Here is a 15,810-nt window from a genome sequence, read left to right as displayed (position 1 = left end):
GCTGGGCCTTGTTTCTATGGCTACATTCACACGTTCCATAACTGCAGGTCGCCCGCTATGCGTGGACCTATACTAGAGAATAGTTGGGTTTTTTTGCAGCACAGATCACAGCCCTGTTACATGTACGGACATGTGAACAGGGCCATTGAAATGAACAGGTTTATAGTTCTAGCCTTTCCCAAGTGATGACCAGCTCCTTCAGCCTATATCACTATTTTCCCTTCATATACACTGTGTGTGTGTGTGTATATATATATATACACACACACACACAGTGGTACATTGGTTTAAGAGCTCACAGTTTTTCAAAATTATGACTTGGTTTAAGAGCATTGCTTTGGTTTAAGAGCTCCCTGTACTGGGTGGGAGGCAGAGTGGAGGAGGGCATGGTCGGCATAGCGGGGTCTACAGCACTGTACTGTGACCCAGGAAGTCTCCCTCATCTTCCAAATCATAGCAGATCCACTTCAGGCTGGGGCTTGCATCAGGGGACAGGACAGAATAATGCATGTATGTGCCCACATTTGCCCTGCTCATTCCTTCATGCTCCCTGCAGTCTGTCAGCCCTTGTGTTTCCCATCCTCTCCATTACTGTACAGTAACATATCACATATTCTGCTGTTTCTGAATGTTTGTTTCATTTGTTTTACATGTTATTCAGAATAATAAATTGTTACTTTGGGGTGTGGAACCAATTGTCTGCATTTCTATGATTTCTTATGGGAAAATTTGCTTTGGTTTAAGAGTGGATTTGGATTACAAGCACAGTCCCAGAACAAATTATGCTCGTAATCCAAGGCACCACTGTATGTGTATATCTATGGGTTTGTTTTTTGGAGGGGGGGGGCGGAGGAGGAGATTAGGAAAAGTGAGGTGTGATTACAGCCTGCGGCCTTGTTATAAATGCTGCTGCGAGAAGAGCAGACTGGGAATAAAGGCAGCAGGTCTTACAACCTCACTAACACATCAGCCTTTGGAGACTTTTCCGAATAGGAAATTTTCAGCAGCAAAACCCAAATCCCTGTACAGGTGTTAGATTAAAAATGTGGGATTTTTAGGGTGCATTTCCATAGACAAATTACTAAAGCCAAAGCCAGGAATGGATTTAAAAAGGAGACATCTCATTCTTACCTTTATGACCTGCTATTTAAACTGTTACTGGCTTTGGCTTCAATAATCTGTCAGATAAATCCATCTGTGTAAACACACAGACTATTGTCTTCAATTTAGTCCAATGCTAGAGATGGGGGTTCAAGCATCCCAGTGGTTTTATTAGCCCTGGCATTTCTTGTGTAAACTATGTGTACAGCATGGGTGGTAAGCCAGGGACAAAACCTATCAGAGTCCTAGTGCTCAGCCATGCACACCAGTATTCTTCTGTATTTTAGAAAAAAGTTTACATGAAATGTCCCACTTTGCCACAGACAAAACCTCCCATCTAGACCATTTGTCTGGAACAGATTTACTCCCAGTATAGTTCATGATATCTGCCCCTCTAAATGCAGGCCACATTTTCCGTTGGAACAATCTTTGGCAGACTCCACATTGGACTGTGAACTGGAGGGGAAGCCATGCTGGGAACACATTAGTTACAACAATGCTAAGAAACAGGATTTTTTTTTTTTTTTTTTTTTTGGGGGGGGGGGGGGGGGGGAAGCCATGAGTAGGGGGATACAAGTTGTGGATTATGAATGTTATGCTTGTCTGTATGAGCTGTACATGCTTGCAGTCCCATAGGCATGTTAGGCTGAGTTCACATTGTATTTTTGCAGTCCATTTTCTTCATCTTTTTGCAACAACCGGATGCATCCATTGTGATGTGTTTTTCCTTTGACTCTATTACAGAATTCAATAGGGGAAAAAAAAAAAAAAAAAAAATGCATACAAATGCATCAGTCTTTTGCAAAAATGGATTAAAAAAAAAAACCTGTAAAGACAGTGTGAACCCAGCTGAAGAGTGAATCTGTCAGCTGTATTTCACAATCCAAGCTGCTAACACTTGCTGCGTTTACACGTAACGATTATCGTGCGAATTTGCACGATAACGATCAAATTCGAACGATAATCATACGTGTAAAACGCAGCGAACGATCAAACGACGAATGAGAAATCGTTCGTTTTGATCTTTCAACATGTCATCAAATCGTCGTTCGCAAAAAAATTCACCGATCGTTCCGTGTAAACAGTCATCGCGCAATGAGCCTACGCCGGCTCGATCACTACCCCCGCCGCACTGATTGGCTGAAGAGGGGAGCTGGGAATTTTAAACGGCTCCTCTTCAGCCAATCAATGCAAGGCAGCACTGATTGAAATTCCCAGCTCCCCTGTTCAGCCAAACGGCTCCTCTTCAGCCAGTGCTGAAGAGGAGCACTGATTTGCTGAAGAGGAGGCGTTTGAAATTCCCAGCTCCCCTCTTCAGCCAATCAGTGCACTGAAGAGCAGAGTCGGGGATGTCGGAAGACCTGCTGCGCGGAGCAGGTAATGTATGCTTGCGGCGGGGGTAGCGACCAGAGTGGCGGCGATCGAGCTGGCGCAGGTTGCTGCGGATGAGCAGGGGGGGGGGGGGGCAGGCTGCGAGCGGGCGATCGCAAAACGATTTTTCCGTACGATATATCGTACCATCTAAACGCTGATCGTTATGAAAAAAATTGTTACTCCAACATCGTTAATCGTACGATCGGGCCAATTATCGTTTCGTGTAAACACACCATTAGGGAGACATGTATCATCCAGCGTACAGATGATTTTTGGCGAAAAGTGCTGATTTGCGCATTATTTTAGTCGCAAATGGCCGATCTGCAAATCGGCACTTTCCGCCGAGTACGCCGGGGAGGGGGTCGCGGACTCATAGTCCGCGCGATTTACCATCCGTTCCGCAATAAGATACGAAAACCTACTCCAGTCCTCAGCTGGCGTAGGTTTTCGGCGGTGCACACCAGAGCGCACGGGATTTATGTAGAGGCAGTCCGCCTCTACATAAATCCCCGTAGCGCCGGAGATGCGGGGACATTTATAAGTCTGGCGTAAAAAACGCGGACTTAATAAATGTCCCCCCTAGTTTTGGACAAGGAGGCACAACTTGCTTTAACTTACGCCCGTAGCTCAACATGCGGTCCCGTACGTAGTGGTGATTTCGCTTTGCCGATCCAGAAGGTGCTGTGGGGTGTCCGGGGCTAGACGAAGATTTCCAAGTAAAACATCGCTGTCAGATCGCTACGTACGGCGCTCGGGAAGCGTAAGTAGACTACGGGCGCAAGTTTCCCACGTATATATCCGGCCGCGAAAAATACGCGTCCGGACATATACGTAGTGTGAACATCGCCTTAACCGGCATTCTGTATACTTCTTTAGAAGGGAATAAAATTCTGTGACTGGAGCTTTTGCTTCAGAACAAAAGATTTAGGGACAGAAAGGAAGTTTTGTTGCCAGAAACCCTTTAATGCAAGCAGCAGTATGACTGTAAAAGCACCATTGTCAAAGCCAGCCTCAAATAGCCACACGTGCACAAGTGAGCTTTCAATGATCATGAACTCGTGTTTTGACTACGGTATTAAGCAAAGTTCTTAGGCAAGTGCTTAGGCATTAAACCTCATACCTTTAGTAAACTGTAGCATGTTTAGTAATTTTTTTTACCTAGACATATAAAGTCACACATAGGAGTCGTCTGGTTACAATTTTAATTACAAAAATGGGCTTTAAAATTAAAGTTTTGATTTCTGTTTGAAAGTGATCAACACTGCTACCAAGACCATCACAGCGACCAGAGCAAAGGCAGGCAGGACTCCAATAGTGACTTGCTTCATAACATCACGCTCACCTAGAGGGGGAAGAAAAACCCACACATTACTACAGGTTCTTGTTTAATGACTGAGTCACAATTTAGGATAAGATTTTACCTTCAAGACTCATGGAGGGTTCTGAATCCAAGAACAAGACTGGACCAGGAAGACTAGCCAAGTTAGAGTGTCTGTGCAGAAACAATTCATCTGGAAGGAGACATTGTTCACAATTAGAAACTTCATACTTTTTTTTTTCTTTTAACCTTGGACCCCCCTTAAAGACATTACAACTTAAGTTTATTAGTTCCCCGCCCCCCATAACAAAGTTACAACCCACCAACAAACAATCATAACATTAAGGCACTTCACTACATGAGAGGTGGAGGATAAAACGTATTATGACTGTTCACACACTGTTGAAATTGAGTGGCGTGTAGAGCCTGTGTTTTTAATCCCGTCCTGGTTGAGGTTGCAATACGAGGACCACAATACTGACTGAAATATACTGTGTATATTATTCTGTGTAGACACCTTTTTCCAGCTAAGGGTACAAACACACACACAGCAGATACGCAAGCAGATTTGATACTATGTTCAGTTATTTAGATCTAATCTGCTGCGTATCGGCTGCGTATCGCAGCAGTAAATATGCAGCGTGTATGCTGTGTGTTTGTACCCTTAATGTCAGCCTGGCTGTCAACTCAGCAATTAATGGCGCTCAAGGCTGAATCCAATACCATGCAGTCAGCTTCCTAGCTTGGTACTGTATTCTGCATATGGCCACCTCTACTCCCGAAGGCTCCTCAGATGTCACCATGACATCTGTCAGATGTTAGGCAAAGTACTTAAGAAGACCCTACCGCATAATTGACAAAAAGGTATACAGCCCCTTACCCTCCAAAAAAAAAAAAATTATTTGTCCCTTCCATATCCTGCACACTCACCCCTTTTTGACCTGGGTTGGAGACAGGTCTTCTTACAGAGAGGAGAGTCTGGGGAGTTGATGTCACATATAATGGCACTGCAGTGAAAGTAGACCTAGAAGCAGGAACCAGATTGACAAGAGGACACATTATGGATTTTCTCATGGCGGCCTATAGGCTGCAGTGCTCAATCCGTCATTATTTAAACCACAGGTAGTCTCAAGCTGATGACTAGTGATGAGTGAACCTGCCAAATGTTCACGTTAGTCTGAAACCAAAATGTTCAGCATGCAGAAGTTGGATAGAGTCTTAGGGAGTTTTGAACATGAACACGACCATATGAATGTTCACTCATCACTACCTGTGACTAGTATTTAGAATAAGATACTTACCAAGTTAGTTGATAGTTCACCACCTTGCATGAAGGCAAAAGCCTTCACTTCAAACCACTTGCGGTGAGTAGCTTGAGGCACATTACCATTAACAGGATGAAAGACCGTGAGATAGTTATCCTGACTTTCTTGGCAGCTACGGGAAAATATAAAAATCAGTAATATGCATGCACAAGTGTAGGAGTAACTGTAAATGACATTTCCATAGGGCAAATCCATATAGCCAAGCAGAAGCTCAAGAACCCTGGTTCAGTAAGTGAGGGTTCGGTTACAACTGCATATGTAAGGGTGAAACAATGCAAGTACATTGAGGCACAGATTGGTTTCCTTATCCAAAGGTGCAGTCCAGGGCAACAACCATTCAAAGCTTATACTTTATATGAGAACATACTCACATTGCAGTATAGCAACCAAAACTAGGACTGCAAGAAAGTCTTACTCTTCTAGTGTTGGCTTACAGATACTGACCCAAATACTGGTGCGTATGAGGCCTCGACTTATCCAGTCTCCAGGCTCGGCCAATACCTACCCATCAACTACAACATTCCACTGTGGTGAAGCATTTGGGTCTTGAGACATTGTCGCCCAGCAGTCATCTAGAACCAGCTCAATGTTTGGATCATTGCGATTCAGAACCTGCACTTCTAGGAAGATTGGCTCCCGCAAGGTCTTCACAATTGGATATTGATCATCACTGTAGTGCATCTGGTAAGATAAGTCTTTAAAAAGAAGAACAGTGTTACGGTGTACTTTTTGCATACGATCAAAAGATACACATTATTCAGTGTTGTACCTGGGTAGATATTCATTACGAATACGATGGAGCCATTGTGCCTGGCAGAAGCTGGTGGTGGTAGGGTGACCACACCCGGGTTGATAGTTTTAGAATCAGAGCCATTAATGTAACACCAGACCGTCTCCCTGTGAAAAATACATTAGCCTTTATTCATAGCAACAGAAGAATCTTTAACATAAAGGTTTATTATGTCCCCCCTCTCCTTTAGGCCAGACCTGTGCGGCCTTCTGACCTACTATGCCTGGCCCCCTTTCAGCATCCATAGAAGCTGCACAGCTTATAGGGATGCCCTGCCGCTGTAGTGTTCAGCCCACTCATCCCTGCCGCTGTAGTGTTCAGCCCACTCACTGCAGGGTGAGCAGGCTGAACACTAGGAGAATAGAGCAGCAGGACTTGTCAGCATTCTGCTCCTTTATTCATTTTCATAGGCTTAGTGCCCGCAGCCTAAAGACAGCTGGGACGTGTTCCCTCCAGGGGGCGCAATAGGTCATTGCGCCTGTTGAAGGCTCTGTCCCCACAACAGACAGGCTGGAGGCCAGAAGATGGAGGTACCTGCTGCATTCCTGGAAAAGTAGAGTATGGGGAAAAGTGCAGAGCCCAAGTTGTTTGTCTGGCAAGTTCTGAAGATATAAATAGCAGCTGCAAGTAGTCCTGGTGGTCTGGGCTGGATGGACAGGAAGAGGGCAAAAAGTGACACCTCAGACCTGTCACCGAATGAAGTTTTTTGTAGAACATTTGGTAGCCGTGCCGAGGTGGAAAGGTTGGAAAACACTCATGCCTCATCACTCTCCACACCAGAAGTATATTTCAATTTGTCATGTGGCCCCATGCCCTAGAGTATAGAGTATAAATTCAATTCCTCGAGACTTTCCTGGTTTTATGCCTCACACCCTCATTTTTGAAGACCATCTTTAGGCCTGTTCTATTTCAATCAATATCCTTTTGTAAGAGTTCGCCAGAACTGGACACAATATGATCCCACTGTATAGAGCTCTAATGAGATCACATCTGGAATAATCTCCCTCTTCCTACTGGTTATACCTCTAGCTATACAGCCCAGCATACAGTTTGCTTTCCCCACCGCCTGGTTGCACTGATGATTCATTTTAAGGCTGTCAGAAATCACTACCCCTAAATCCTTCTCTTCTGAAGTCTTTGCCAACACAGAACTGATGATATGATACTCAAGATTCCTCCTCCCCAAGTGCAATATTTTACATTTGAAAACATTGAACTGCAGTTTTCATTGTTTGGACCACATTTAGTAAAGCCAACTCATGTTCTATATTACTGACAACTCAAGGAATATCAGTCCTATTGCACATTTGTGTCATCAGCAAAAAAAAAAAAAAAACCTTACCCATCAAACCTTCTATTATGTTACTTAAAAGAATAGGACCCAGAACCGATCCTTAAGGCACACCACTAACCAGTCTCTGCTCAGAATATACACCATTAACAACTAAGATTGTTTTGCCATTTCCCCAACTTCTCTTTACTCTCTTTATAGGGTATTGTATGAGAGTCCATGTAGGCGATACCCACAGCACCACCTTCATCCAGCACTTTGACATAATCAAAGAAATCAGTGAGATTAGTCCGACATGATTGGTTCTCAGTAAAGCCATGCTGGATTGAATCCACCAAGTTGTTGATTTTTAGGTGATCCACCTACTACATCCATTACTACTACAGATGTTAAGCTCACCAGCCTGTAGTTACTGGGCTCTTCTCTACTACCCCTCTTATGGATGGGTATAAACGTTGGCCGTTCTCCAATCAGAGACATCTTCTGTTAGGAGGGATTGTTCTATGATCTGTCAGGGGGGCAGCAATCACAGATCTTAGGGTGGACACCATCTGGATCAAATGCCTTTTTCAACATTAAACAGAAACTTTAAAATGTTGTTTGAAACACTCTGAAAATACTGGGGCTGAAGCCATATAACTGGAGGCAAGGCTATGTCCAACCATACTGGAATGGCAAAAGCCTCCTGAAGCCCTGAGCAGAAGCAGCCATTTGATAGTCAGGGTCGACCAACATCATTGGCAGAGACATTTTCAAGTAGAATTTGCCATCATCTACCGATTACCTTAGTTCACTGTCTCTCGATATACTCCTTGGTTGTAGATTCTTCCAGAGAGCACTGATTTCATTTTCATAGCGAAGCTTTCCATTTACATACTGAGGAGAGACAATATGCACGCTTACTGACTATCCATTTTACAGTGAAGAAAATGTCATCTTTAAAGCATAACTAATTTCAGTAGGCAAAAAAAATGAAATTTCTCAAATGAAAAGCCCACGTTACCCTTTAAAAAGAGCCCTAAACTGTGTTAATAGCATGTACGCTCGCTGAGATATCCCCAGTTGTTTGGCTCAGAAGAATAAGTGAATTTTTCTTCTGGCTGAGAGAAAGTGGGCGTGGCCTATCCCTCATCTCCCTGGCTGGGTCCCTCCATTCACTGAGCAGCACCATAGCAGATGTATCACACATAGCAGGATTAGATACAGCCCCAGCATACAGTATCACAATGTAAGATTAGATACAAAGCACCAGCCGATGGTATCACACACAGTGGGATTAGATACAGTCATCTGCTCTCATTACACTGTAGGATAATGTCAGCCATGGAGGTGGGGGCACCTGCTGCAGACATCTGATAGTGAATGTTATATGTACTATGGAAGGACTACAGCTGTGTTGTGCTGGGACTTGTAGTCCTCCCCTCAGTGACTCACCCACTCTCCCTCATGCAGTACATTGGAGTCATGGTGGCACTGGATACACTTGTCCCTCCATCCAGCTCTTCCCCTGCGCTGCTACTTACACACAACACCCTCAGCTCTGCTTAGTCACCTCTGAGGGGAGGGGGGAGAACGTGCTGCTAGGAGGAGGGGGGAGGGGGGGGGGGGAGGTTTATGTCTGTCAGGGCTGTTATCTGATGCTGCTGTCAGAGTCTGTACTCTAAGTTCATCTAAGTAAGATCTGGAGGGAGGGGGCATGTCCAGCAGGATAGCAGAAATAAGTCAGAGCCAGACAGAGCTGTAAGGGCATAATCAGCCTTATGTAAAGAAAAAAAAAAACTGTTCATTTTAGGTTATTAATGTATATTGCAAAAATTGTTATCATGCCCTAAGCTAACTAAAACTGAAAGGTCAAAATATTTTATAGTTACTCTTTAAGGGTTACTCCAACAATAAAGCATTACAAACTTCTTTCCTCACCACACTCCCCTGGTGCCCTGCTGCAGAATCTCTGGTCCCCCACTGACTGCTGCCACTTCAGAGAACCTTGTCTTGGCCTGCTTAGCCAGTCACTGATGACTGTACAGAAACACTGCCAGAGTTGCTGTAGGGTTCACCTCGAGTGGCAGCAGCGGGGGACCTGTAGACACTGCAGGATGACACTGGTGGAGTGTGGCGAGGCAAGAACAGGTTTGTTATGTTTGTTATGCCAAGGCTTCTGTAATAGAGATGAAGGTAATCATAATAGATTACCTTTTAGTGAGGGTAAGATGGACTTCGTATTAGGAAGACATTGTTGTATGAGCAGTTATTAGATTACACTACTTACTCTTGTTGTGGTTCCACAGCGGTTTAAAGGAAACTTGAAAAAGATTTTGGTGGGGGTTACAGCTTCTGGCTGGCATGTCCGATCTCTTACAGTGACAGTTGTCAAATCCAAGTCAGGTTTGGTGTTATTTGCAAAGACTTCAATGAGCATGTTGCCATCTGTACATGAGGCTGAACCTGGACAAAATAAAGGCTTCAGCCACTAGTCTAGTTCTAGAGCAATAAAAATAAATAAATATAAATAAAGTTACCAGGACTAAAGCTGATACACGTAGGGTTAAGTGTCATTGGTACCATATGTCCATTCACATTAAAGACCAGTTTAAGATTTGGCAAAGAATATGAATCATTCTGCAGAAAAGAAAAATTAAAGATAATGTTTAGATAAAACATAATTTTAGCATTGCATTGAACGTGTTCCATTATACAGAACAGTTTTGTATTTTGATACCTTCAGTTTATCTAGTGCAATGCTCAGCTGTGTACCATCTCCAGTGTCCAGGGTCATTCCTTGTTTTTCAAGTGAAGATTTAATCAACGGAACTTCTTCATTGTCAATGTAGATTTCTTGGAGAGAACCGGACTCCGGAGGAAAGGAGAGAGTCATGTGTGTTTTATTACATGCAGGAGGTCCTAGGATAAAAGTGGTTCATTTTGTTTAGCACTTCCTGAACTCAGACCTGTACAGTATTATGGAGTCAAAGCTAGTACCCCTGCAAATATAATGGGTGCATACATATGGCAGGTCACCCAATACAAGTAGTGTAGACAGCTTACCTGGTGCACAGATCATTTGCACATCAATGGTTATCCTTGGGTTTTCGTCGCGCTCCTGAATCAGTTTGAGGTTTCCAATAAAGAACCTCTGGCCTAGAGACTAAAGATTGAGCATTCAGAATACATATTCATGGTCCAACAAAGCACAAAAGACTAGACTTACAGTGTATTCTTTTATTCCAAAGGCATTAAAGGTAGCATAGATCAGCAGGTCATCATCATTATTGGTCAGAGTGTATCCATGCCTGTTAGCTGTAGTAAAGTCCAATTTTACAAGCGTGCCATTATTAATTTCAATGGTCCATGAGGATACAGGAGGTGATGCAACGGCCATCTATAGAAACACAATAAGTTGACTAACATCTTAAAGTAGTGGAATAAACCATAGGCAAGTTTTTAGATCAAGATGGGGAAATGCAGGTCTATTGTTAGACCAAGGACCCTATACATGGGACAATCTGCAAGGAACATTATCAGCAAAATTAGTGTTTTTAGTAATCAGCCAAAGAGATGGAAAATGCCCACTCAGCAGACCATTTTTTTGAGCAGGCCCATATCATTGTTTATTGGTTTACACAGTGATGTGAGGTCAGTAATGTATTTAAAAGGCCGCAAGAACAATACAAGGATAGTTTGTGTGTCCTGGCAGCTTGACTAGTTATGCTGTGTAAAGGCACTGCAAGTTAGCGCTAATCGGTGCCCTTTGCTTCCATAGACAGCCCCATTTGGCCAGTGTCTACCTGTGTGGAACCATCTTCACATCCCCAGAACAAAGTATAGCTCTGCCGACATGTCAATTCTTTGGGCAGATGGCAGATTTTGTTTGAGAAAGTACCTGGCTAATCCTCAATCCAAGGGGAATGGATGCATTAGACAGTACAACTGGCCATGTGACAAGAAAGTTCATGTTCCATTTACATCCATAAACCTTACCTCATCAGCAAAGCCAGGCATTTTCCTCGGGATGGTTACCTAGATGTAAAAAACAAAAAACACACTTAAGTCCACATAGGTCTTCATAGAATAGCTTCCAACATAATTTAATTTGGGGCTCCAGGTACCATGTTGCCCATGTGCTGTGCTCCTCTAAAGGTCAAATACTACAGTAATAGGGCAATAGCAGAGTTCTGCTCGTTACAGGAAACATGACTGCATTAGTTTGCCCACCCAATACTGACATCAAGGGTTTCTATACCCAGTGTTAATCAGTTTACCTTCATGTATTGCTGGTTACAGTCTATACGTGGTCTGTTGTTTGGCTGGTCAGCCTGTTCCTTGTCACAAGATATTCGGTATACAGCGTTATCCTCCATGGAATTATAGGATATGTGAGCAACACGTTTTCCAGTCTGAAAGGTAATGCAAAGGCTGTGGTTATCAAGGATTAGAAAAATCACAGCTACTTTTTTGGGGTGAAGAGAGCTACAAAACCGCACCCAAGGACAAAACTCATGGTGCTTTGAACAGTCACTACCCAAAGTAAGTTTAGTGTGGGATTTGATGCGCACATTAAAGGGGTTATCCGGCGCTACAAAAACATTGCCACTTTTCCCCCCTCTCGTCTCCAGATTGGGTGCGGTTTCAAACTCAGTTCCATTGAAGTAAATAGAGCTTAATTGCAAACCACACCTGAACTTGAGACGAGAGGGGAAAAGTGGCCATATTTTTGTAGTGCTGGATAACCCCCTTTGACATGGTTTCCCAGCACCAACTTCCCCCACATTGATTTTAGCAAGAGTCCATATAGAACCATGCTTTCCCTTTGTCCTGGATAAATAAAAAATACCACATAACGTCAATTGGAGTTTTTGCATTTTTTAACCATATCTACAAGATCCTGATACCTATAATGTTACTTTATGTGCTTAGGTATATTGTGCTTAGGTATATTGTAGTAGTACCAACCTCATGGCTTACACATCTCTCAGGAATAGTCAGCAAGTTGCCATCAGGAGTGATCTGACATTCATCCACCTCTAGCCCAGAAGAATCTTTTCAGAAAAAAAAAAATTTAGATCATAGCACAGTGCAAAAAACAAAAAAACTCTTATCTAGTTACTGATTAACAGCTATAACGCATGTACAACTACTTACCCACAACATGAAGAGTCTGCCATACACTCTGAGGAATACCCTTAGGTTTCTCTATTTGGAGCCCACTGTCTAGGCAGGTTGTGGAATCTAGAATAAGGCACTTGAGTTATATGAAATACTGCATTAAAGTAGAGTATCCATTTGTATTAGTTGTATTAAAGAGGGAACTCTGGGGTTCCCCTCCAAAATAAATTTTGCTAATACATTGCTTTAATAAAGTTATATTGCTTTGAATGATTAAAAGTAATGTAGTTTTTTTATTGAAGTTATATTACAATGTAATGGTGCGTTTACACGTAATGATTATCGTGCAAATTTGCGCTATAACGATCAAATTCAAACGATAATCGTACGTTTAAACGCAGCAAACGATCAAATGACGAACGAGAAATCGTTCATTTTGATCTTTCAACATGTTCTCAAATCGTCGTTCCGTGTAAACAGTCATTCGCCGATTTAACCAATGCGTGAGATAGGCTTAAGCAATCGCGAAACGATCGCAAAGCGAATTTTCTGTACAATATATCGTTCCATCTAAACGCTGATCATTATGAAAAAAAAATCGTTAATCGTACAATCGGGACAATTATCGTTTCGTGTAAACGCACCTTTAGGCTATGTTCCCACACAGTATTTTTGCTCAGTATTTTGTAACCAAAACCAGGAGTGGATTAAAAACACAGAAAGACTATGTTCACACAGTGTTGAAATTAAGCAGATCAACGCCATTTAAAGCCAAGCAACTATTTTAAAGTTTCCTTCTTTAAATAACTGTAATTTGCCATTGAATGGCGGCCATCCAGTGAATTTCAAGTGTGTAAATATAACCTGTGTTTTCAATCCACTCCTGGTTGCAAGATACTATAGCTTTGGCGCCCTATTGCACAGATTTATTATCACACACAAAAAAATAGTTCTATTGTTCAAATTTAAAGTGACTGTACCACCAGGCCCAGGCTGAAGCACTGGAGGTGGGTCGACCCACCCTTAGTGGGAAGAAACTCCAGCCCCTTCATGACAGGGTTCCATTGATTCCAATGGAGTCACATCATAGAGGGGCTAGGGTTTCCTCCCACTAAGGGTGGGTCGGCCCACCTCCAGTGCTTCAGCCTGGGCCTGGTGGTACAGTCACTAACAAACCACTAAAAAATGTGTTCATATGTCATTGATTGCATGTTTTGATGCAACTCTAAAATCATTGTTAATAGTCCACAAATTGAAGGTCTTACCCAGCCAATCAGTGACTGCGGCGGGGCCGTGCACCGTTTGGCTGAGTGGGACTTACAGAGCTGGGAGCCTCAGATGTAGCCGGAGTGTGGATCAGGTAAAGTATGTTCCCAGTGGTGGGGGGTAAGGGGTTGGCATTAATATACTCGCAGTGTGATGACAATCCTGCTGCGAGTATGGAATCACAGTGAAATATAAGAAAGGTATGCGCAGCGGATTCCACTGCAGATACAGTATGTGTTTCTACCCTAAGGGTGCCTTCACACACACCGGGTCTGCAGCAGATTTGATGCAGTGTTCAGTTATTTACCGTAGATCAAATCAGCTGTGGATCTGCAGCAGAAAAACCGCTGCAATAAAGTGTGTGTGAAGCTACCCTAATAGTGATTTATCTATCCCAGGTGGTATCTGCAATGGCTACATTATAGACTTGTGGGGTCTCCAGCAACCATAATCCATCCCTGTCTACATGCGTATGGTTTCTGTCAGCCCTCCTCCATACTGTGCAGCAGTCATGCAACAATGCAAAGAGCTCAGAACAGACCACTACTTACCCAGGAAACCCATCAGCTGTGCCCCGTCACACCAGGCCAACAGAAAACATACCAGTAAAAACCTTTAAAAAAATAAATAAAAAAATACAACTAAAGCTTAAGAGTCAAATGGGTGAGTTAATGTACGATTTACACAAAACAGCCATACTTGGCCAATAACCATTTGGTGTAATAGGTCACATTTTAAATCAACCATCAGCCAACACACACAATGTCAGCTGATCACTGATTTAACACATGACTAGAGATGAGCGAACCTTGAGTCGATCCGTACCCGAACTTTCGGCATTTGATTAGCGGTGGCTGCTGAACTTGGATAAAGCCCTAAGGCTATGTGGAAAACATGGATATAGTCATTGGCTGTATCCATGTTTTCCAGACAACCTTAGAGCTTTATCCAAGTTCAGCAGCCCCAGCTAATCAAATACCGAACGTTCGGGTTGGGATCAACTCGAACCCGGTTTGCTCATCTCTACACATGAACTAAAATCCTGACAATGATGGTGACGGTCTGTAGGCCAACGCCCTGTGTAACAGAAGCAGCAGCAGACTGCCACTCTCTCCTATGGGCCACCCATCAATGGTCCAGGCAGAGTCCATCACACAGACACCAAGCAGGGATCAAGGAGTGAGCGAGCACTGACAGGTCAGCACTCCTAAATATCAGGCCATGTAATTCAGCTCCTAGTAAACAGTTGCAGAGGAGAAGCAGTGCAGTTGCCTTTAGCAGCCAGGTCCCAGCCTCCTTTATCAGATGCCTTTTTCAGAATTAAAACCGCAGCCTTGATGCTATGAGAAGCTACCCCATTGCTCCTTCACACAGTTTACTATACCGCACCCAAAAGTCATCAGTATATCAGTTATAAGGCCATAGGGGGAGATTTATCAAAGGGAAAAAAAACATACACTGCTGTAAACTGCCCACAGCAACCAATCACAGCTCAGCTTTCAAGGGATAGTGCACCAAAAAAAAAAAAAAAATTCTCTTTCAAATCAACTGCTGCCATGAAGTGCCAGAGATTTGTAATTTACTTCTATTAAAAAATCTCAAGCCTTCCAGTACTTAGCTGCTGTGTGTCCAGCAGGAAGTGGTGTTTTCTTACCTGTCTGACACAGTGCTCTCTGTTGCCTCCTTTGTCCATGTCAGGAACTGTCCAGAGAAGGAGCAAATCCCCATAGAAAACCTCTCCTGCTCTCCAGACTGGAAATAATACCACTTCCTGCTGGGCATACAGCAGCTGATAAGTACTGGAAGGCTTGAGATTTTTTAATAGAAGTAAATTACAAATTTCTGGCACTTCATGGCAGCAGTTGATTTGAAAGAAAAAAATGTTGGTGCACTACCCCTTTCAGCTCTGGTAAAGTAAAAGAGGAGACACCAGTCTATATTTTACTGATAAATCTTCTCCATAGTGTTACATACCTCATCCTCAACGTAGGCACTTTAGTGCCTCTAATCCACAATCCCATCAAGGCACGTTAATACTTCAGCCCACACAGCAAGGCAACTAGCTACCTGGAAGAACAAAGCCTCACCAAGTGAGTGTAAGACACCTGCACTCCCTCCCCCCCCAGGCAGCTATAAATGCTCCATGAGCCCCCATCAGGTGATCACTAATGACTATTCCCACCCCTTACTCCAGATTCTCTCATCATATCCACAATCTGTAGGGTATAAACACACACACCGT

General features: G+C 43.2%; 1 protein-coding gene across 1 annotated transcript in view; it reads right to left on the bottom strand.

Annotated features, from left to right (window-relative positions):
- Window positions 1–3,701: 3,701 nt before the first annotated feature.
- The window catches only part of ZP2 (zona pellucida glycoprotein 2), a 27,673-nt gene continuing 15,564 nt past the window's right edge, over window positions 3,702–15,810 (bottom strand). The window contains exons 2-18 of the mRNA XM_069984914.1: window positions 14,120–14,181; window positions 12,339–12,425; window positions 12,150–12,235; window positions 11,459–11,593; window positions 11,178–11,216; window positions 10,408–10,578; window positions 10,245–10,344; window positions 9,919–10,100; window positions 9,719–9,818; window positions 9,469–9,644; window positions 7,984–8,075; window positions 5,888–6,015; window positions 5,624–5,813; window positions 5,095–5,230; window positions 4,724–4,817; window positions 3,897–3,986; window positions 3,702–3,817 (exon numbers count right to left, since the gene is read on the bottom strand). Of these exons, the coding sequence (XP_069841015.1) occupies window positions 3,702–3,817; window positions 3,897–3,986; window positions 4,724–4,817; window positions 5,095–5,230; window positions 5,624–5,813; window positions 5,888–6,015; window positions 7,984–8,075; window positions 9,469–9,644; window positions 9,719–9,818; window positions 9,919–10,100; window positions 10,245–10,344; window positions 10,408–10,578; window positions 11,178–11,216; window positions 11,459–11,593; window positions 12,150–12,235; window positions 12,339–12,425; window positions 14,120–14,132 (1,935 nt within the window). The 5' untranslated portion in view covers window positions 14,133–14,181. The remainder of the gene's footprint in view (window positions 3,818–3,896; window positions 3,987–4,723; window positions 4,818–5,094; window positions 5,231–5,623; window positions 5,814–5,887; window positions 6,016–7,983; window positions 8,076–9,468; window positions 9,645–9,718; window positions 9,819–9,918; window positions 10,101–10,244; window positions 10,345–10,407; window positions 10,579–11,177; window positions 11,217–11,458; window positions 11,594–12,149; window positions 12,236–12,338; window positions 12,426–14,119; window positions 14,182–15,810) is intronic.

The sequence above is a fragment of the Dendropsophus ebraccatus genome, chromosome 9, assembly GCF_027789765.1.
Source record: "Dendropsophus ebraccatus isolate aDenEbr1 chromosome 9, aDenEbr1.pat, whole genome shotgun sequence".
Classification (NCBI taxonomy): Eukaryota; Metazoa; Chordata; class Amphibia; order Anura; family Hylidae; genus Dendropsophus; species Dendropsophus ebraccatus.
The sequence above is the reverse complement of the archived record's forward strand: the minus strand, read 5'-3'. Positions and strand labels throughout refer to the sequence as shown.